The 23,385-nt window shown below is 28.9% G+C and overlaps 1 protein-coding gene across 3 annotated transcripts in view; it reads right to left on the bottom strand.

The window, feature by feature from the left end:
* Window positions 1–13,148: 13,148 nt before the first annotated feature.
* The window catches only part of LOC121132502 (neural cell adhesion molecule 2), a 295,780-nt gene continuing 285,543 nt past the window's right edge, over window positions 13,149–23,385 (bottom strand). For all 3 annotated transcript variants that reach the window (XM_040727918.2, XM_071894191.1, XM_071894192.1), the window contains 4 exons: window positions 22,308–22,956; window positions 20,950–21,137; window positions 18,764–18,973; window positions 13,149–13,452 (listed from right to left, as the gene is read on the bottom strand). In XM_040727918.2, the coding sequence (XP_040583852.1) occupies window positions 13,384–13,452; window positions 18,764–18,973; window positions 20,950–21,137; window positions 22,308–22,956 (1,116 nt within the window). In that variant the 3' untranslated portion in view covers window positions 13,149–13,383. The remainder of the gene's footprint in view (window positions 13,453–18,763; window positions 18,974–20,949; window positions 21,138–22,307; window positions 22,957–23,385) is intronic.

The raw sequence follows: 23,385 nt of genomic DNA, 5'->3' as shown, positions 1-23,385 counted from the left end.
GTATATGTATACAAAAATAAAATACAATTTCATTAAAAAATAACTTTATATGTATTATGTTATGATTTAAATTAATAAGAATATATAAAATGATTCCATTTATGCTCATTCTACAATAATAAAAAATAATACAAACTTATGTTTAAGTATCTTGAGTTAAACGTTATTGAATAATATTTTTTAGTTTTGTAAATATATTTACATATTGAAATGAATCAAGATAAAAACAAAAACTACCACGCTAAAAAGTGCTTATATTTTACAACTCTGAATTGTGCATCTATCAAATTTCATGTGAATCCATTTCACATGTTTAAAGTATATATATGCATGAATTATGCAGAAATGGTTGTTTGTGCTTTCATTTTATGTGTATATACAGGAGCAATCATATTTTGAAACCTATATTTTTGAGTATTTTATAACGTCATAAAAATTGTATTTCTCAGCGTGCATAAACTTGTTTATATGTCTTGATTCTATGAAAGAGGAATAAGGACAGTTTTATAGTATGCAGTTAACCCAAAATGGTTTATTGCATATTTATGCAAAGCATTTCGGATTTATAACTTTCTTATTCATAAGATATTATAATAAATACATAGTAATATTATATTTGTTGTCTGAAAACAAAGCTTAGAAATGTGTTTATTTTTTTAATTAAAAAAATATATTAGATCATTTGTTAATTTCTGATTTAATAATAAGTCAATGTATAACGTGTTGGTAATTATCAATTACGATGTTTAAAAGTACTTATCACATCTACTGTAAATTTTTTATTTTATTTCTTTATCTAATTCTTTGTTGGTATTTTGTACAGAGTATATAGCAAGGAAGATGTTGTTTCTAAACATGACTTTATGTTTGACTCTCTAAAAATAGTTATATAGCACTAGTCAAGAAAAACATTCAAATGTTAAACTTAGATTCTATATTATAATATTAGTAAAAAAGATTCATTGTAAAGGGCCCTTTAAAATTTGAGACTTTTTTTAAGGATCCATAACAGGGTCGTGACTGGAATCAGTGGACCTTATTGACGCCCATACCAAGGACCAATAAACCTTAAAAATATTTTTTTTTTGTATAGTTCGGTATGCAATTGCATGGTTACCACAAAAACAATTTTCAATGTATAATAAAAATGAGAAAAGTATAATTTAATGTTTTATACATTTCATAAATATTGAACATAAACGCCCCAATTATGGGCTTTATATTCTATTTTTTTAATGGATTGAGATAAATATTCGTCGATTAATCTAAGAATACCAAATGATATAATTTTTCAGGGACACCCAGGTTATTCCTTATTAATTTTTTATGCGTCAAGTTTTATGAAGGACAAGACTCACATGCTTTAAAATTAACTTAAATAGAAAATCTAATATAAATTTTAAAAAATCAAATAACTAAATTGTGGATTACTTTTTTTTTGCATTGTAAGATGGGAATTTAAAAAAAATGTATAGTTTGTATGTACTTGTTTCCAGATTAAAAAAATATTTTCATTATTTTTTGTCGGAGAAAATGTTTTGTAAGAATACAAATAACTACAGGAAATATATCGTTTCATTGAAATTTTAATAAATTGATCTTAAATCATAATAATGCTACAAAGCATAGTTTATTTAGTTAAGCTTCATAATCAAAAATGAGCAACATGAAAAAAAAATAAATGTAAATGTTACACTATCAACAAAATGACACTTTTTTAGGCAGTAGAACAGCATATGTTCAACTTAGTACAAATTGATCTCCTTATTCCAAATATGGCATTATTTTTTCTCTAAGAGCCTCGTGGCCTTCAGGAAAAAGGCAATATAGTTTTTGTTATTTTTGGCCATTTTTAAGGTTTATAGCTGTTTTAAGCCCTTGGTGTTGAAGTTATGTTAATATATTTTAAAGCCGAATGTTAAAAAATTTAAAACCATTTTTAAAATGTTTATATCATGGATTTAACTTCAGCTATCTTTTTTAGAGCGAAAAATGGGGGCTTTTTATTCAGAGAGTCATAGTTTCAAAATGTTTAAAAGTATCTCATTGGATAGCTCAAAGTATGAACTGTAATTTAAAAAAGAGCTTCCCCAAAAACGCTCGATATCATTGTTAAATTTTAGATAAGGCCATGAAAATATATTTTAAGGATAAAATTAATTTTGGAATTGCTCTCATAATAAAAGTCCATATATATTCGTATGCCCCAGCTAGAAGAGATAGAAACAAAGAGAGAGAAGAAGAATTGAGAGAAAAACTAGAAAAATATATATAATACAATTTGTGATAACATTAAGCCTCATGTCTGAACCTTTATAAATAAATTATTTCGAGCTCCATGGACACAAGATGACTCGTTGCATACCCTAGTGAGTGAAGGATTCCAAAAGACAGAAATGAAAGGGAGTCCTTGGAGTAAATCCTTTTTCTCTTTCATGTTTCTATATCTTGTCTTCTTCTATCTCTCAGTTTTATGTCTTCTAGCTGGGTCATAGGTCATATTTTGAATCAGGCAGTCAAATTCTATTAATTGAATAAATACTGTTTTGTACCATTTTTGCTGTTGGACAATGTTTTTTAAGATGTATTGTTTGAAGAAATATCTCTCTATATTCATTTAGCTTTTAAGTTTTATTCATAGCACATCAAATGTTGATTTCTGAAAGACACTAAGAGCATAACTTTTGAGTTACAAATGTAATTTTCTAACTTTTTCTGGAGGTATAGGATAAAAACACACCGTCTCAATCCATAGGAAAAAACTCGTCAACTAGTTTAATTTTCTGATTGTACGAAATCACAAAAGCATGATAATTTGTTTTCCTCTGATCGAGTATAGATCGAGCATAATAAATTCATAAAAGGTAGTATTCGAATATTATTTATAAATTTAATAGCTCCAAAGATAATCAATACATGACATACACACATTTTTTGCATGCAAGATTGTTTCTATTGAGCAATCCAAATATTTCTCTAATTGGTCAGATGGAGTTGCACTGATTAAGTATAAGTAAATATTATAGTATTACAATTACTCTATCAAACCTAGGAATGGTCTTTGAAGTCCATATACATTATCTTTATTTCCTTTGCTATGAACAATTGCAATAAAACCTACCCACAATGAGTTCCGGAGAATAATTTATCCCAAGCACATAATATATTTAGGTACGTTGTTCCATTTCTTATCATTATCCTTTCATTCTTGACGAAAAACATCTTAGTTTAAAGTAATCACTTGTGACTGTGCTCCTGAATAATGAAAAGTAACACTAAAGAATTATCGTAAAAATTGGACTCAAAGTAGAATGAAATATCGACATTGTAGTAATTCTTGTCTATGTGTTGTTTAATTAAGAAAAATAATTTAATTTAATTTTATATCTTCTTGGATCGTCATATCATCTAAACTTTTATGATTCCAAGCATTCTTAAAATTGAGCACGTAGTATTTCATACAACTCCTGTGAAAAGACATCGTTTTCCCAATTATTCTTATTCTTTTTAAGTTTCAAACCATAAATATAGTTTTAAAGATCAATGATGATATGGTTTTGATCACAAGCCCTTCATCAACTTGTTTTAGTTGTCGAAATCAAGTTCCATTTTTGTTAGAAAGCAACATCTTTTTTTTACTCTTGGTTTTAATTTACTCAGGCAATGAAGGTCTTTAACGCAACAGCAATTTAAGCCTCTTATCATGGTTACTGTATATTTTGATATAAATAGTGTTGGATTGATCTAAAAAGATTGCAGTGTATCTTAGTCCTTAGGTGTTAATAAAATGTATCAGTCCTAGAACCGGTCCTTATCAGTCTTTTATGCAAATTAAAACAACTAAAATGACGTAGTTACTAACCAAGTCCTTTCAGCTGTGTTAAATAATCTCTTTCAAGACACAAGTTAGTTAAAGTTTAAAATAGGAGGTGTGCAGCTAGAACTAATTATTATACGTTCTAGATATTATTTATTTTTTTCTTCGTGCTTATATTATTCAATTCTAGCTATAAGTGACTAATGGCTATAAAGATAGCTAAAATCGTTGAGCCTAAGGATTGAGGTATCGTACCTTATGTAATTGAATTGTGTTGTGTGAATTTGAATTGTGAGGAACCTGGGCTATATCTCTTTGGACCAGAATTGAGGCATTTAATCTATGCAGAACTTTTGGCACTTGGCGGACGTGTGAGAGGGGTCCCCGTCCCGAGTGCCCACGTTTTGTATTTTCTTTTTTATTATTCAAAAACAAAATATGATGCCTTGTTTTATTATTTATATCCTTCTTGTAATGTATTTTAGCCATTTATTGCCTTATTGAATGACAAATCAATATTTCAATAATTGTGTGGACTTTCTATTATAACTTATAGTCACTTTGGTGAGAAATTATGTTATTTTTGAAAGTTATCATATTTTTTAAAATTGTCTAAGGGGTGTTTTTCTTTTCCTCCCTCGCAAATTAAAAATATTTACATCCCTATTTCTGATTAAATAAATTGAAAAATTCTCAAAATGAAAAGACGTTATCAATTCATATTTGTAAATAAAACTGGCAAGTATTATAATGAAGTAAAACAGTTTCAAAATTAAAAATCTAATTAAAAAAGACTTTAATTTGAGTAAAATAAAATATAAAAGTTTCTAAGTTTTATTATTCCCTTATCTTGTTTTAAACTCAAGATAATGTATTTTTAAGACAAAAAATGAGTCAAATATCCTGAGGCCATATAACTTTGTCATCATTTATAAAAAACAGCAATACGACAGTTTATGGTACCTATTATCTCATTTTTAATAAAAAAATTATTCCAACAAAAAATTTTGAGAGATAAATATTTGGTTAAATGTTATTATAGTTTTCACATTTTTCTAAAAAGTATGTCAATTTGAATAATTCAGTCTCACGAAGGAATAAATTAAACCATGCTGACTTAACTTATTTCCTTGGAAATTGTCCATTCATTTTTTATAAATGAATTGCTTATAGGATATAAACTATGAATGAATTAGTTCACAGAGTAAGAAATGAATCTTTTTTAAAATAAGTAAAAAACAAGATGCAATATATATTACAAAGAAAATATGATGTCCATAGCAGACATTGAAATCGTAAAACCATCAAACGTTTTTAAATAAGTTATAAAAAAATTTCAAAATGTTTATTAGAAAAAAAATGACTATGACCGTTATTAGTTATGATATTTAGTAGATCTAATTGAGATAATTTGGTCCATAAGAGAAGTTTGTTCTGGAGAGGGCTAAAAAAACATTTGGTTTTGTTCAATCCTAAATAAACAAAGGATCTGGATCGGCCTTTCAAAAAAATCATTCTCTGTAGTTTGATTAAATAAAATAAGTAATTGTTGAAACCGTTAGTTGTGTTTAAAATCATGAATATTACCAGATAACTTAACAGATGGCTAAATGTTTGTTTCATATTTGTTCAACTCATCAATCGGACGGGTAGAGGAAAAAACGATAGATTAAAATCAAAAAAATTAGATCTCTATACAGAGTGGAAACCTATAACTTGACTAAAATATGAAAAACGTCCTCTTTTGGAATCAATAAAAGATTTTGACGATGGAGGCCTTGTTCACAGTATACCACACTGTGATGATGGCAACTCGGAGCGAATCCAAAGAGCTGGAGGAGGGCCACATGCAAAAAGGCAAGAAGTCATCCATATTGTACCTAAAGAAGATTCAATTATTTTTGGTTGTATCCGGATGTAATCGACTTATTGAGTAACCAAAATATAATACAAATCGGTAAATAAAAAGATTTCTTAATCAATATAACACTTAAATTTTTTTCTGTGAACTTTTATAACTTTTTTACATGTTTTTAGCATTCATATGCGTCATTTCTTATATAATATGAGGGAAATTTAAAAAAACAAAACAAATTCATTATTTTTTTGTATTAAAAAGGAGCAAATTTTTGTATAGATGATAAAAACATTTCCTCGAAATGACACATATACGTCCCAATTAGTATTATACTAAAAATTTATACTACTATTACATATTATTATATTTTTTTCTATTCCATAGCTTACCTAGAAGTTGAGTAAATAGAAAAATTAGTAAAGTTAGATGGACCTGAGCTCTACCGCCATTCCTTGGAATGTAAACAATCATGAAAGACGCTATGTAGGTCGTTTTTTTTAAATGATTGAGTGAGGGATAACAATTGGAATAGTGCATTCGTTCTACAGTTTATTTCTGCTTATATCTACATTTGTTTTAAATACAACAATATGTTCAAAAGGCCCTTTTAGGGTTCTGAAAAAAACTGAAAAAAAGTATTCAGTCCATGTCTAAACAATAATTTATAAGAGTTAGAATGATGAGTTTTTGAATTTTACACGTAGAATGTGCACTTCCTTTCTCTGTATATTATACCTATATGTAATGTTTAAAAACAGTTTTACATTTGTTATTCCTCTATTATAAAACTTTATACCATGTATTTCATTAAAAATTCTTTTCTTCAGATACTTTTTCTTTTATATCACAAATAGGGCTTATTTTCTACTTGTACATACAAAAATACAAAAAAAAAACATCCTTCATCAAAAGAGAAATGAGTTATTTCTTTAATTGTAATGACAAATGTTATATTTATAATACTAAACGTTAAACGAAAAATAATCTGAAAAAATGTAAAAAAAAGTTTTTGAAAGGATTTTAAGTACACGTTCATACTCTTTCCTCCCTCTTACAATTTGGATGAACGATCTTATGAAAGGAGGATTACTTGAAAAAGACACAGCACAATGTTGGTTCAGAACTATATATATACAATTAATGTTCTATTATTATCATTTTTCTTGTGCAAGTCTGTTGTACTATTGTTCTAATAGTCATTTTTTGAATGCATAGACATACCCATTTGCTTGTAAAAGCATGCAAATAAATAATAAAAATGGATAAGATACACTGAATAAAAGAGATATACGTTATTGCTAGATCAAATTTATCTTTTGAGCTGGAACAGATCTCTTTAAAGAGCAATACCATTCCTTTTAAGAGACATATAATGCATTGTTGTATTAATAAAAAACAAAAACAACCTGGTTCTGAAAATAAATTTGTATAAAAACCCAATAAATAAATTGGCGAGTCCATTAAATTTATAGGATGTAAGTAGAGTTATAAAAGATATTACCTATTACACTGATATAGAAAATATGAATATGGAAATTGTAATGAGATGAAAAAAATAAAGACAGATTGCTAACCAAGTGTGACAACAAGCTTGATCCGAGATATTTTACTGTCTATATGTGATTGACTATATCTTCGACAATATTGATATCCTCTATTTATTTTATGAGAAAGTTTTTTTTATTTAAGTATGTAGTTTTCTAATATATATGTAAAGATTTTTTAGTGACTAATATCAAAAGAAATATACTTTATATCACACAATTATATAAAAATAAAACGTTATACAAAAACGAAAAATCTTGGGAAAATGAAATAATTTTGACACTTGGGCATGAGCAAACTAAACAGAATCAAAAATTAGATTACATTCAAAACAATATAATCAAGAAGAAAATCAAAATTCTTAGCGAAATTTTTAATTATTTATCAAATACTAAAACTTTCGAGAGGGATTGTATTTTAATAAACATTACTTTTAGAAATAGGGATTTATTTCTTAGGGAATTTTTTTTTTTAATTTTATGAGGCTGATAGAAAATAAGAATATAATATTATAATCTTCAATACCCTCACAACCGGAAATATATATTTGGAAGATCTCTGGAGGAGAGGTTATGATTTATCTGCAAGGTTTGTAGAAATATGCAAAGTCACTTGCTCCCAGAATGTGAAGAGACTAGAGAGATCCTTGCTAAACCGTCTGTGCTAAATTATTTTGAAAGTTTAGGACAATCTTAAAACTGAGTCAGTTTATATACATATATATAGGACCGGAAGAGGAAATAATAAACTATATTTTAGTCAAAACTATATTAATTTTATATAAATTTAGATCTGCAAAGACACCCCTAACAGTAAATAAAAGGGATATTTTAATAAACATAAATAAAAGTTTTGAGGAATGCATGTAGTTTTTTTGTTGTTGTTTTGCTTAATTAATTTTGTTTATTACACACATATCATATTTTATTAGTCTTATCTAAGAATGGCCCCTAAATATCCCTAATATTACAGATGTATACTAAAATCACCAAATCTTATTTTGATTATTAATTTTGAAAGAATGTCTGTTTTGATTTTACATTCGATTATGTATGTATAATGTATTCCAATGTAGATATCTATATTGATATTGTACTGTTTTAAACCAGACCTGAATATTAATTAAGTTGTACCTTAGTACAAAAAAAATTATTATTATTATTTTGATGCTTCATATTTCGAGAAAACTTAACAAACTACCCATTTTTTAGCTACAAAACCAACATATACCACACTAATTAGATTTGGATCCCTCATATTTGTTAGAAAATCAGTAAAAAATTGAGTATCCGAAGCCGGTTGGGGTCTCGGATGTCTACGGATAAAAAAAATTATCATTCCTTACCCGTGATTCCGAATGATAATTAAATTCGGAATTAAAAATGATAATTTTTTTAATTAGGAAATGCTGTATATGCGATCAAATGATACGAACAAAAATTGTAAATTATTTATATAATATTTTAATTCTTACATGATTATCTTATCAAATAATCCAAGAAATTTTAATTATTAATAAAAGAGTTTCTGTGCATGGAAATATTTTCGTAAATTATGAATATGAAAAAAAAAAACTAATTCAAATCAAAATTACATGAAACAAACAACAAGTAATAATGATTTCATTAAATATAAAATTATTCATTCTTTTGTATATTATTTTATACAAGTAAATTAATAATGGATTTAAATTAATTATTCATAATTACAAAAAAAATGATTTTTCTTTTTTTGCAAGCCATTATTACACATGTAACTTGCCTGTCAATACTAAATGAAGCAGGAATGATTTGACTTAAGATTTAGTCTGGATTACTTTTGTAAATTTTGAAAAATTATCAGTTATTTCTAACAACAAATAAATTTATCATTTTAAACCTTTGAAGGCGCTTCAAATAGAGCATAAATTACTCAAAAATGAGTGTCATAGTAAAGTAATTAAATATTGACACATTAATTTCAAAAGTCATTTTAGGGCCAATAAAAGTCATTTAAATCAAATAAAACTTCTAAACTCTAACTTAAATTATTAGGTATCTTAATTTATCCGACAAATTTGCATATAAATCACATCATTAAAAGATTTTTTTGATTTGTGGGTATATATAAAATATACAAAATAATAAATAATTTCTTCTTTTCTTGATTTTGGTTCTATATTGTTTTTATGTTGACGCACTGCATATGCAAGGTTATTAAAATATCCAAACTTCAAAAAAATTTCAATCAATAATCACTAAACTTATTAATAACTTTTTTAAATATACATATGTATTTGATCAGTCAGAAAGGTTTACCTAAATATGCTTCAAAATACAAATTCTCTTGTCAAGAATAAAATTTGTAAAACAAAAAATGTCTATCATTGCCCATAGCCTTTGGCCCCGAGTCTTAATAAATTTTTATGGTAAACTAATAACTATAAGTAATGTTGGTGTTTATTAAAAAAAAATGTCGCATTTGTGGAATTGATTTGTTTTTTAATTTAGTCTTTTTTTAACCATGAGGTTATTTTTTCAAATTTTATACTCTCCAAATTTGAAAAATGTCTTTCAAAAAAGTTATAATTTCTTTCTAATTTTTTTAAGTTATCGTTTGTCCTAAAAAAAAACATTTGGTCATTGTCAAAATTAGCTCTCACCTCCCCCACCATCCCAAAAAAAAATAAATAATAATAAACGCCCCCTTCCAAATACATTCTGGAGCTGGTGGACTTTATATATAGGTAGGGAAGGATTTTCGTACAATTAAAAGTTAATAATATTGAAAGATATAAACTAACAGTTACCACGTGATACATTTAAATTAGTAAAGTTGCATAAAATATGACTTAGAACGCGTGTGACGTTTTTTCTGTTGTAATACAATAATTTTTGCAAAGAAAACATCTAATAAAAAGCTATATACATTGTGTGAACTCATAAATGATGATTTATAGGGGAGTTATTTTTGTAAGTTTTCCTTGTGCTAACTCAGAGTAAAATGACACCGTAGTAATTCCTGCCTACATCTTGTCTAGAGAGATAGTAGTATGTGTGTTTATTTCCTTCAACTTACAGCTGTTTGCAAATGATTTAATAAATTACGGACAACATATTTGCTGCATTCCAAGATAATAATTAAATTTTCAAGGTTAATATAGCATTTTTTTAAATACTGGAAGTCATATTTTATACAACTCTAATCATAAGTCCTTAAATTTTTGTATTTTCTTCCATCAGTTAACTTTTCATATCTTCTTTATAATTCGTATTGCGACGAAGTATATCCGTCCTCCCTTCCTATAAAATTTTTTGTTTCTTTTTACATCCGGGTTTTTGTTTTATCAATTCATAAAAAGTTAGGTTTCATTAATAACAAATAAAGCATTTTCAAAATTGGGGTCAATAAAGAGAAAATTTGTTTTTAATAAAGACAAAAGTCCGTAATGTAAAAAAAAAAGAAGTTCAACCTTTGAAATAAAATAAAGAAAGAACAAAAAAAATTATTAAATTAATTTATAAACAAAGTAACTAGAACTATTAATTCATTTTTATTATTAAATTTATCATTATAAAAAATTAATTTGTAAAGTGTATAATTGTCATATTGTACAGTTTTTACGATATTTGTGAACCAAATTTTTGATATGTTACAGACCTAAGTGAGATAATATGAAGTAAAATTTAGACTCATTGAGGTAAGTAAGTGAGTAGAATAGATGAACTATAAAAAATCCAATGAATAGCCTTATTTTATAAAGCTTTTAATGGATAATTTCGAGAAACGGAAGAACAAAAAGACAAAACTAAAGCAAATAGGCCATATATTACATATATTTTATCTCTTTAAAGGATTGTTTATTTAATTGACCAATATCTGAAATACCTCCTTTGTTTTTCTTTTTGGATAATTGCTTATCAAAAAAACAAAAGTTTTTCTGGTAAAGAAGCAAAAATTTGCTAAAATTTAGAATACTCGTCGTAGATTATTATTATTACTATATTTTTTTAAGGATATGATTATTTTCTAATAAATGGAGCTTTACCCTGAAATTTAGGCCAAATTTTAGGCCACCTAGATTCATATTTAATAGTTTAAGAGAATACTTTATTTTAAAAAAAACTGAGTAAACCTGATTAACAACTTTAGGGCATCCAAAGAGTTATGGTATGTTGCATAGGCCTCCCCCTCGAAATTCGCTTGAGATAATAATACCAAAGAGTAAGATCAGGAAAGTTGGAGGCCCAGGTCTTAAACTCCAAAAAAATTAGGCACATTGATCTTTATTCTTGCCCTTATAGGCGGAGCAGAATCCTGCTGGGAGGTGAACCTTCTACCTCCCGTCACTTTGTCCATTCAAGGCTTGACTATGTCCTTTGGCAAGGACAAGTAGACCCTTCCTTCACTCTCTGCTAGGGCTTGAAGATGTAGGGTTGCATGTCTTGACCCACCCTGGTGTGACCCCAGGACCATCAAGGCTACTGTTTTCTTTGTCCTGAAAACCATGGGGACTTCAGGAAGTTTTTTACATACCCATTTGTCATTTTAGGTGCTTCTCTTCTTGTCAACAGTGAATATCTTCGCATCAGAAAAGAATTACAAATGGCATTTATTGTTTTTCAAAGAAGACAGGATGTTCTTGTACCTAGTCAGCCTAGTGAGCTTAATTGAATATTTTAACAGGTATCTGACCCTCAGACCGGATCCTTTGTACTGCAATTTATCATTGATGGTCTGGCCAGGAACCTAGGGCTCCTCTTTTTGATACTCTTGGGAATTTGTTTGGACCTTCCGTGTTTTTGTACCTCCTGATGATGGTGTAGACGGTGCTTTTTGTATGTATCAGGAGTTTAATTATGCCAGGGGAGAGTGTCCTCCGCAATGGAAATCGATCATTGCGTACCTTTTTTTGCTCCATCCACATGAAGTGAAACTTTTTTTTATATTCTCCCCGAAAGTTATAAATAGACCCTCAAGAACCTCCAAATATAAAAAACTAATTGTAGATATCACTGTTGTTTCTGTTGACAACCATAAACTTGGTCCACATTTATCTGCATGGGTTTATCCATAAGGCCAGTATTTTAAACACGATTTTATACACGAGACCGGTTTTAGGGGACACTTTCCTTCAAGTCCATCTCCTGATTGAGCCCTGTCCTTGATATTTTTATACACATACCATAAGAATAAAAAAAAAAGTAGTTACTTTTTTATTAAAAAGGTTTCATTTTTTTATGTCAACAACTAAATGAATAAAAAGGGTCACTTGGTAGAGCACAAACCTCAGACTAAAATATGGGTTTCTATAAATTAATATTTATCTGAGTTGTGTATCTAAGTTTGTTCAAACTGTAGAGCCGATTATGTCAACATATTTCACCTTTTAACAAAGTTTCATCAAAATCACTTAATAACTTTTTTAGTAATCCTGATTAACATAAAATAACTTTTTTTATGACTTTGACCTCTCAATATTAAATTGGCTCTTATTTTTACACATATAAGCTTTTTACAAAGTTTGAACAATATAAAAAAATTAGCTTTATCTGTAATCTTGCTTACACAGAAACAAACCAACACAAGAATGTAATTTCAGTTCAAATTCGTTGACTGTGATAAAAAAACTACAGAACAATTTTCATGTTAAATAATCATGTTTAAAAAAAATTATTTTTTTCATGACCAAAAAAATGTTGTTTGAAAAATAAGAGCCCTCATTTTATTTCTTAACAACGTAAAAATATTTCAAAAAGGAAAGCTACAAACATTTATGTATGCTGTAGGCCCTACTTAAGCTAAAACAATTCCTATTGCATTGAATATCATAGTTTTAATATAAAAGGTTGTACATTTTATCTATATTTTTCATTTTCAACAATTATTTATTTATTAAAAAACTCTATTTAAAAAATGATATTTTAAAAATAATATTATGTATATATATTTACGCATCCACAAAGTGTATTTCAACTTTATACAACTTTCATTTAAAATATATTTTTTAGATTACTATATTATATGTGTTTAAATATTAAGTAACTCATTCCTGAGACAACTATAAAAAAATTAATCACAGATTTAATTACAAAGAAAATAATAACCATTCCATTATTACTTCTTTTCTTTCTTAACAACATAAACAAGAGTCCATCATTGACTTCTACCAATGGGGGTTTATTCATAATCGTGTAGCATTCACAATATCTTTTTTCTTTGTTTCTATATTCGAAGGACAAAACGTTACAAACTAGAAAGAGAAAAACATATTATGTTAAGAATTATGATAAATATTTTTACCTGCAAGGAAATAAGATTACATTTAAAAAAAATATAAATTAACCAAAATATTAGAAATACTAATAATTTTTTTGAGTAACAATGTGATAGTAACTGATCATGTTAATGACTTTAAATTATAATGAAATTGCAAATCTAAGCATTTCGTTTTCTCATATTTTCTATAGTTTTCTTGTCATAAAACTTTTTTTCTTAAAAAGGTAATAAAATCTAACATATAATTCCAAAGGTATATTACATTTATTTGTAAACCCCGTCTTTATCTTTACCGTTACAAAATTGTTCATTTATCAATGCCTTTTGGTGATAAGAGTGATTTGTATAAGAGATGTTCCGATTATCAATTAATTAAATAATTATTCATTGGTTTTCTAGTAAATAATCAAAACAATTGTAAGAAAAAATGACCTGAAAAACAAAGTAAAGACAAAAAATAACTGATATTATGGAAAAAACAGAATCCTGTACTTTTGATCCATCTACTTTAAATTCATGTAAAATGCTCATTTTTTTAAAGTTGATTTGAAAAATAAAACATGATCAGCAGATACAATCATACTGAATATATCTTGATCAATGTAGCCTCCACTAACACCAATAATGGTCTCTGGAACTATGCGAAGACCCTGGAAAATTATAGCCTAATAAACATTATTTCATTCCTGGACAATGTAGCTGAAGAAATACTTTTTGGTGCTGTAAAGACCTCTGTTGACCTTTGACTCAAGATAGCTTTTGACAAAATAATCAATGCGATTAAGTTTGGAGGAAATAGAAGGGAAAATATATTTAGACACCAAATTGTGTAGTGCTTCTAGAGCCAATCTTGAGTCCCACGGGATCCTTGCCATCCCCCCGGACCTTCCTCAATTATACAACTCTTTTCCTCTGGATGCATGTCATGTGTAAGCCCTCAACCTTGCTAATATTCAGATCATTTTTCACCACAATCATCCAACAGTTCTACCTTTCAAAATGTAATAGGCATAATATATTTAGTTGTTGTCTCTATGGCAGTGATTTTGCGACTAAGTGAAATTGTATAGTTAGCAAGAAAAAAACGTTTTGAAATTATGTCATCATATCTGCTATAAAAATCTGGAAATAGGGTACGGAAAGATTACTTTCTTGCAAACTGTATGTTAAAATAAGCACTTTTATCGACATCTTTATAAACATAGTAGTTATGGGCTTATAAAATGAGACTTTCGGCTATTGGTCCCTAAGTGTCGCCAGTTAGACATTTTAAATCGGTCCAAAAATCTGAATGCTTATTTTGACATGTGTCACCAATATTTAATTCTTTGTTTGTACAATTGTTTGTTCATTGAACAACGCACTTTTTTTGCTCGTAAAAATATCTAATTTTGTGCCTACAAACTACGATGTGGCGATATCGTTGATTTTCTGTTCTAATTGAAAAAAACACTTCTCAAGCCAATGAAATGCTTGTTCAAGCTTACAGTGGACATGCTCTAAGCAGAGCATAGTGCTTCAGGTGGCTTGAAAAATTGCAAAGTGGTGATTTTGAAGTGAGAAAAGATTGCTTCGCAAAGAAGGCAATGCTGTGTGTGTTCTGCACCAGTGTGGTGTCATATAGTATGAACTTCTATAACCCGCTAAAACCGTAAATGGTGATTGTCACCTACAACAATTTGGCGATTTGAACCATGGTATACTTTAAAAACGCCCAAAATATGAAGCCAGGCAACACAAGGTAACTTTCCTTGATGGCAACGCACAACTGCATCGCTCTATAGCCATCCCCCAGCTAGTTGAATCGTAAAACTCGGAACGTCATGCTTGTGCGGCTTACTCACCAGATCTGGCACCTTCTGATTATTACTTGCTTACATCGATGGGCCTCGCACTCAATAATTTACACTTCGATTCTCACACTGAAGTCAAAATTGGATGGTTGGCTGGTTTGCAGCCAAACAAGAATTTTTTTTGGAAAGTCATCCATAAATTCCCTGAAAGATGGAAAAATGTGTGGCTAGCGAAGGTGCATACTTTGAAAATGAAATTTGTAACCATTTTTTCGCAATAAACATTCAAAATGTTTTAATAAGTCTAATTTCATAGGCTTATAACTGGTACAACCACCACATGATCTATTGTGCTTAATTTATCTTCAAGTACTCTGCAGAGATAAGTGTCTTGTAGGGCATTGACAAATAACTTTGTTCATTCCTGAGATGGCATCTTGGAAATGGGATAAATGTATTTGTGGTTCTACAAAGGAAAAAGCAACAAAATCCCGTATATTATTATACGGGACCGTGCAAAATTATTTGTCGATGATGTAAATATACTTTTTAAGAGGTTTGGTGGCAACCAATCTGATTGTTTGGTATTGTTACTGTTAAAATAAACAAAAATCCTTCCTGTGAGAGCGTAACAACTTCCATACGTGAGACCATGTCCAATCAGGAAACAAATAGGATCGAAATTGCAGCCCTCCTCCGAGCGGGAGTGCCTCATAACAACATTAAGGAACAGGTTGGGGCCTCGTTGAAGACAATTTACAACGTTTCCAAGCGCTTGGAGGCTGGGGGTGATCTCAAGCATTCCCCTGGGGCTGGCAGGAAGCCCACTGTCTCAACAAGTCAAGTAAAGGCAGTGTTCAAGAGGACTCCCAACAGATCCATTGCAGACATGGCCAGAAAGATGGGAACGCCAAGATCAACTATTTCAAGGGCATTGAAAAGGGCTGGAGGAAAGTCCCTGAGACGTAATGAAAGCCCTCTGCTAACTGAATTGCCAGAAAATCTTGAATGATATCAAGGGCTCATCTGGACGCATCGTCTTTATTTCAAATGAGAAAACTTTTACGGTCGATCCTGTTTTCAACAGGCAAAATGACCGTGTTGTGAGGTTTGGAGATGTGCAAGATAAGCACCGCTATGTGGCAACAACAAAGCACTCTACTTTGGTGATGATGTTGGGTCTCGTGGCCTCTAACGGGAAGGCCATGAAGCCAAGGTCCTTCCGTGGATCAAATTCATAGTCGGCAACTTTCCTTGGGGTTTTCAACAAGATGGAGCACCCGCCCACGCTTCCAAGAAAGCTCAGGAGTGGCTCAAGGACAACATGAACTTTTGGCCCAAGGACTAATGGCCCCCTCAGAGCCCAGATCTGAACCCACTAGACTTTTCTATCTAGGGGTACGTGGAGACCAAGGCCTGCAAAAACGACACAAGAACATGAATGCCTTAAAGGCTGCTGTCAACAAGGCCTGGGCGTCCATGGACGCCTATTACATCCAGCAAGTATGTGGCAGCTTCAGACGTCGCCTGACCAGTGGCATAGAGTCAAATGGTGGCTACATTGATTAAATTTGATCACAAACTATTTTATTATTCTAAAAATATATGAATAATTGTTTCTCAAGTCATTCGAAATGTCATTATTGTCCGCAATATGTTCTGAACAAAAATTTTGGTAAATAATTCTGCACGGCCCGAGAACACTACAAAAAACTCTCACAAAACCATATCTTATCTTAGTAGTACATGCAAATAATAAAGGTATATTTTATTTTTGTTAACATAAATAAAACCTGGAATTGAGGGAGATTTTATTTCTTTGAATCCTTTATTTTGGTATACAGATAGCTTTATATCAAAAAATTAATTATGATAAAGTAGAAAAAAAACCTTAAGGATTAACTATTGCTGAATTCAAATTCTACTGTTCTACAATTTCTACTGTTGCGAATCACATTGAACCCTAAATTTAACTTATTTAAGAGATAGAAGAAAATATAATTGCAGTTTGTAACTTCTTCAAAATATTTTTTTTTCTTATAACATGGATCCAGAAGCAAAAAAGTTGATCATATCCACTTTTTCAGGATTTATTAAGGTGTTAATACCTTTAGTGGTTTGAAATAGCCTACGTCAGCTTATAAGAGTTGTACCATTTATTCCAATTTATCAATCTTTATGGTTTTTCTTAGCTATTTTTTCCTGACAATAAGCTAAAATAAGCCAAGTAAATGGAAGTAATACTTCTAACATTATTAAATCTTAGTCGTAGCACTGCCTTGGCCTTGTATCTCCAATATTGAACAACGAAAAGTGCATGTTACATATGTTATGGATGCAATGAAATCTATTGTAAAAATGTTTTACCCCTAGAAGATATTATTATTGAAACAAGAAAAAAAAAGAAGCCACTTTTTTTATGATAGTTCCAGCTAAGGAAACATTGCCTTCGTTGACAATGCTGCTATAATGAAAATACTACGACCTTTGGTTTCAAATAGATTTGACTTAGTAAACCAGTCACACCAGTAGTAGCTGAACCACTAAAAAAACATAATAACAAGCAATATCTGATTATCGAATAATCGGCAGCACTTTACTGATTACTGGTTAATCGGCAAATTGACCGAGAGTCGATACATCCTTCATTAGAACTTCCTTAAAAGTTTATATAATTAAGCTAAATTTTCTATATTTATTTTATAATAAATTGTAAACAAAAAATAAGAATTTTGTTCCATTTTCCAAATACAATATTGTTTTTCAATATTTATTATGATTATTGATTCAAATTTAGATTAACTTAGTTTGGAGGTACATATTAAATGAGTAATATTATCCAAAGTTATTTCTATATATTTTTTCGGAAGAAAAATTGATAAAGGAGTGGAAGGGAGGGATATTCATCATCATCCCCCCCCTTCCCTTTCGCTTCAGATTTAACTAATTGATTTCTTTATTATATATATCTTTAGTCAGAGTAAAAATTTTGTCCAAAAGGAGGGGATTATTTGTGTAGAAAGGGTTTGATTTGTGGCGTAAATTAGATCATGAAATATGATACTACAATTTATTTGCTAGGGTTCTTTAAGTTAATTCAATTGAATACTGAGATGTATATAATATTATAAAATGCATTATATAAAAAAGATTTATTTATGTTACTTTAGATCACGTGTTGAATATTTTTATAACTACAGAAAACTCTCTAAAGAGATATTATTTTTCGTAAGATATATTCCATTTAAATATTATTTCAATTTCTAAATGTATTTTAAGATAAGACTAGTTTGAACAAAAAATAAATGCTATAACTTTTGTTTTGATCGATCCCCATAGACACCATTCAATTTTTTTTTTTTTTAATAAGGAAAGAAATGAGGCGTGATATTTTATTACCCATTTGGCTAAATTGTTTTTTTTAAGTGTCAATTAATTGTAAATACATGTAATAAGAAATTTGTCGAACAACATAAATAACAAAATCCTTACTTTGACTGATCCTTCTTCGTTCCTATTCTGTACTAATAAAGTAGAGTCTGAGACCCCAGAAGAAGTTGACATATAGTTTGTCAATGCTGATGGAGGGAAATCACAAAAGGTTGCTGGTGGTAATGGAAGATTACTATCATCTATAAGGGAAACAACTTCGTGGCCACCAACAGATGTTATTTTTTTATCGGTCACTTGATCAACAAAAGTCTGAAAAAAATGTAAATATAAATGTTATTCAATAGTGTGTAAAGGTGTTGGATTGCACATTAGTCTTATTACAAAAATCATTTTTTTTAAATTTTGATATATATCCACATTTTTCCCCATGCTTTAAGATGTGAAGAGCTCAAAGATATTTTTTTTATTGATTTATATATGTCTTATACCCAGAATTGCTAATTGGGAGCGTCTATGTATCATAAATAAATTAACATTGTGACCTTGACAATTTAAAAAAATGTTTTAAAAGAGAGCAGCTTAGATGTCATGACGTTTTACAGGATAAGCAGCTGTGACAAAATGGGAGGGGAAGATGAACAAAATAAGTTCATTGGACAAAATTACTCTGAGGTGTATCATCAATTTTTTTCTGAGTGCAATAAAAACACACAAATATAACTCTACTTCAAATCTTCAGTGTTTTTATCCTTCTTTTATAAGTACTGAGTAATTGGTTGACTCCCCAGGAATTTATCAATTTTGACAAAATGTTAGAAAAAGGATATTCTTTCTTCTTTTTCCCAACACCAAAAAAGGGTGAAGTAAAAATTATATACGATTTGCATGAAAAGTTATAACCTGCGTTAGATTTTTCAAAATATCATTAACGATTTGGGTGAGAAAGTATATAAATTTGATTTTAAAATTGGAATTTGATTAATTATCATAAAAAAAAAGAAGTTGAGGTTAGTATATCCTCTTTAAGAATGGTTAGATTGATGGAAAAACATTGATAGACGGGAGTGAATATTTATTGTTTTGCTGTTTATGAACTTAGCTTTATTTCTCTAACTTCATTTTACTAGGTAATTTAGATAGTAAGACAATAATATATATAAAGAATATCAATGAAAAAAATAATCCTATTTTAGTTTGATGTGTTTTTGACATTCAGTCGTGGGTTTGTTCTATATTTTTTTTTACAAAATCTTACCCAAAATTATCAAAAGTGGTATTTTGGAAAAGTTTTAAAACCGATGAGGGAGGGTAATATACTCTTGTTATGTCGGTTCTTATTTAGATAACAGTTCAGCCCCATTAAATCCAATTCCACTTTTTGGTACATAAAAATAAAAATCTTTCCTAGTAACTATATCGAGGGCGTTTTTCTTTTTAATAATTCTGCGATATAATATAATATATTTATATAACTAAGTAAAAGTATAATGGATTCATATTTGTTTGTATTATAATGAAAAAAGGAATATGTTTGCATGATATCTTGAAACAATTCACATAAATTATATGCAGTTCTTTTATTTTAAATGGACTTCTTTTAATTTAAATATGTGAAATGTTTTTCTATTAATTTTTATCTCCTTGGCAATTTTATCCTCATATTCAACAATTTGTCATATAGAGTTTGGTGCATCTTTTGTGACAGAATTACCAGAACGTTATCGACCGAAACAAAATTGCAAGTAATTGGCTAATACTGTATAAAGATAATCAACACTATTTAAATTTTTGACCACCTGGCTTATATTTTCGACTAAATTTAAGAAAAACTGTAAAATGTTGCGTATATTATCTTTGCTGGTCTCTATCTTTGACATGCACTCAAACAATAATATATCAAATTATCAGCAAACTATCAAATAAGTTTTTTTAGTTTCTAAATTGTATCTTTGTAATGCCATTTGGCATAAACTGATTGCACTTATACAACAGCAGATTCACATTACTACAACCCTCTATTTGAGACATAATACATTTATTTTTACTACATTTATTTTGTTAATTGTCGTTTCATATACTTGTATAATCAAAAGATATTTTTAGGAAAATTTAGAAGAAACCATAGTAAAGTACCGGTCCAAAAGATCGACATAACAAAATATTGACATATTTAGATCCCTACAAAAATATTTTTCTCATTTTCACCCATCTTAAAGCATGGGAAGGCATGTTATTATTCAAAAAATATTTTTGGAATAAGTATAATGGAGCGGTATTTGTATTACAGCATCATAAGACGGAAGCCTTGGAAGAGTCGAATATTTTCGATTATCTTGTGGTTCTGATAAAACATGTTGCTCTGTTTGGTGATGTTGAACGTCCCACTCTATTATTGAAGAGCATGTTTTTGATTCGTTTTTAGATGTAATGGAGGATGTACAATCGCTTAATCGTCTTGCTCCATACTCCATACCTATTTACATGTTTTTATTTAGTATAATTTAATAAATTATGCATTTCCTTTTACAATTTAGCTACATATTTGCTTAATCATGAATTATTATAATTGAGAAAAATTGTATTGTACGAAGTTCAACAAATTTGAGTTAAATTAGACAGTTTTTTGTGTGAAATATTATTATTAGTTAAATAATTTACTTCTTATTTTATTTTATGTTAAAAAAAAAAGAGGGAACAGCTTGTTAAAATTTATACTTCGTTTGACAACAATAAAATTCTGAAATGTTGAAAAAAAGGCCTGAAAATAGGTGTGTAAATCTAATTAAACTGTAAAGTTGATTTATATGTACAATTATCCTTAGAGCTTAGATAAAAAGGGGATATTCCTGTTTAAATTAATTACTTTTTCTCACCATTAAATGATTGCTTATAAAATGTAAGTACTTATTTCAAAATTGAATAAAATTTTGAAAAGAATTTCATAAAGTTTTGTGAAGAATTTCATAACATTTTGTAAAAAAAATTAATAAAAATTTTTATAATAAAAGAAACAATTTATTTTTGTTGATTTTTGACCTTTGCATTTTTCAAAAGTTGGTTAAAATATATAAAAAGATAAAAATACTCAAAAAAATTCAAATTAAAAATGATGTAATGCCAGATTTGATAGCAAAAATCTTTTAGATACTCTTGATCAGCTTGTCAATATTACTAGAATTGTATACAAAATTTATAAAGTTATAAAAAGTAAAATTTTGTTATATATTTATTTGTAATCTCTTATGATAATCTTGCGTACTTGTGAATCTTATAATGCATAAAAAAGTATCAAAAACTTTAAAAAAATAATAAATTTAGATAATTATGTTGTTATAATTTAGGTTTTGCTGTACATTAAGAAATAATGAGGAATAATTAAGAAAATTCATCATATCAATTAGCTACCCTTTCACATTTAAAGATAAATATTGTATCGTATTTCAAATATAGCTTTACTTTTAAGCAGATATAGTCAGGAAAGTCAACTTTTATTTGAGATTTTAATTTATTCATTGCTCCATACGAGGATATTGTTTCTTGAATAAAAAAAATTAACTTTAATTATTCTAAATTATGGTAATTTTTGATTCATAGAATGATATCTTTCTTCATAAATATTCCCAATTAATAAAATTCATATTACCTCTTTTTTGCTGATGAGGTTGCCTGCTAAAAGTCCGTAGTGCACAATCCAACTTTTCAGGAGTGTTAGTACTTACGGCGTCGTACCGTCTGTCATTCAAAGAAGCTCCAGAGCCAGTTGATGATGACCTTCGATGATGAACGTTTAAATTTTGTCTTCGAATCCTATTTCTCACTAATAAGATGATCACAAATGATAAAAGTCCGAGTCCAACACAAACACCACAAAGTATTGCTAGCCATGTAAGGCCAATTTGTGGTTCTTGAGATTCTATTATTGCCTGATCATCTCCTAAACCCTCTAATGGAAGAATGGAATCCCCTGAGTTGTCTTTATTTTCACTTAATAAAACATTAATTAAAGAAGGCTTTGACTTCATTTCAGCAATACGCTTTTCTGCCGGATTGAGGGTGGTTATATTCAGTTCTCTTACTGTACTTCTTCCAAGGTTATTCGAAGTGTATGCTCGTAAAGAATAAGATGTTCCAGGTGTTAGATTAGTGAGCTCAAATGCAGGCTGATAAAGGTTTGAAAGGTTATACACTATTTTGGGTTGAGTATCTGACTCTAATGCTATACGTGAAACTTCCAAAATATACATTGGAGGATGCCCTCCGTCAAATCCAGACCTGCATTCAACCCTTGCACTCTGAAAATTGAATGAATAATAAATAAATTTACGGGCTTGAATAATGATAGTTTAATATTGATTCTAAATGAAAAAACATGATTATGTAATGAAATAAGAATAAAAATTTCATATGAGTTCATCATTTTTTAAGTCAAGCATTTTAGAAGAATAAAAACCCAAAATTTACAACAGTGAAATTCAAAAACTTACACATCGAACAAAAGTTATAGTTCCCAAATAAATGCCATTAGAAAATATTGTTTTAGTTTTTTTAATGTTATTATTTTGTTTAATAACAACAACTGTATAAGGTGCATTTTCAAGTTCAGTCAGCTATTTTAATTTTGGCCAATTTGAGGCCAAAACAACCTCCTTTTGAACAACAAAAAACCAGTTTTCTATTCATTTTAAGAAAAATAATAAACTATTGGATCTTCAAATGGGACA

Source organism: Lepeophtheirus salmonis, chromosome 2, assembly GCF_016086655.4.
Source record: "Lepeophtheirus salmonis chromosome 2, UVic_Lsal_1.4, whole genome shotgun sequence".
In the NCBI taxonomy this organism is placed as follows: Eukaryota; Metazoa; Arthropoda; class Copepoda; order Siphonostomatoida; family Caligidae; genus Lepeophtheirus; species Lepeophtheirus salmonis.
The sequence above is the reverse complement of the archived record's forward strand: the minus strand, read 5'-3'. Positions and strand labels throughout refer to the sequence as shown.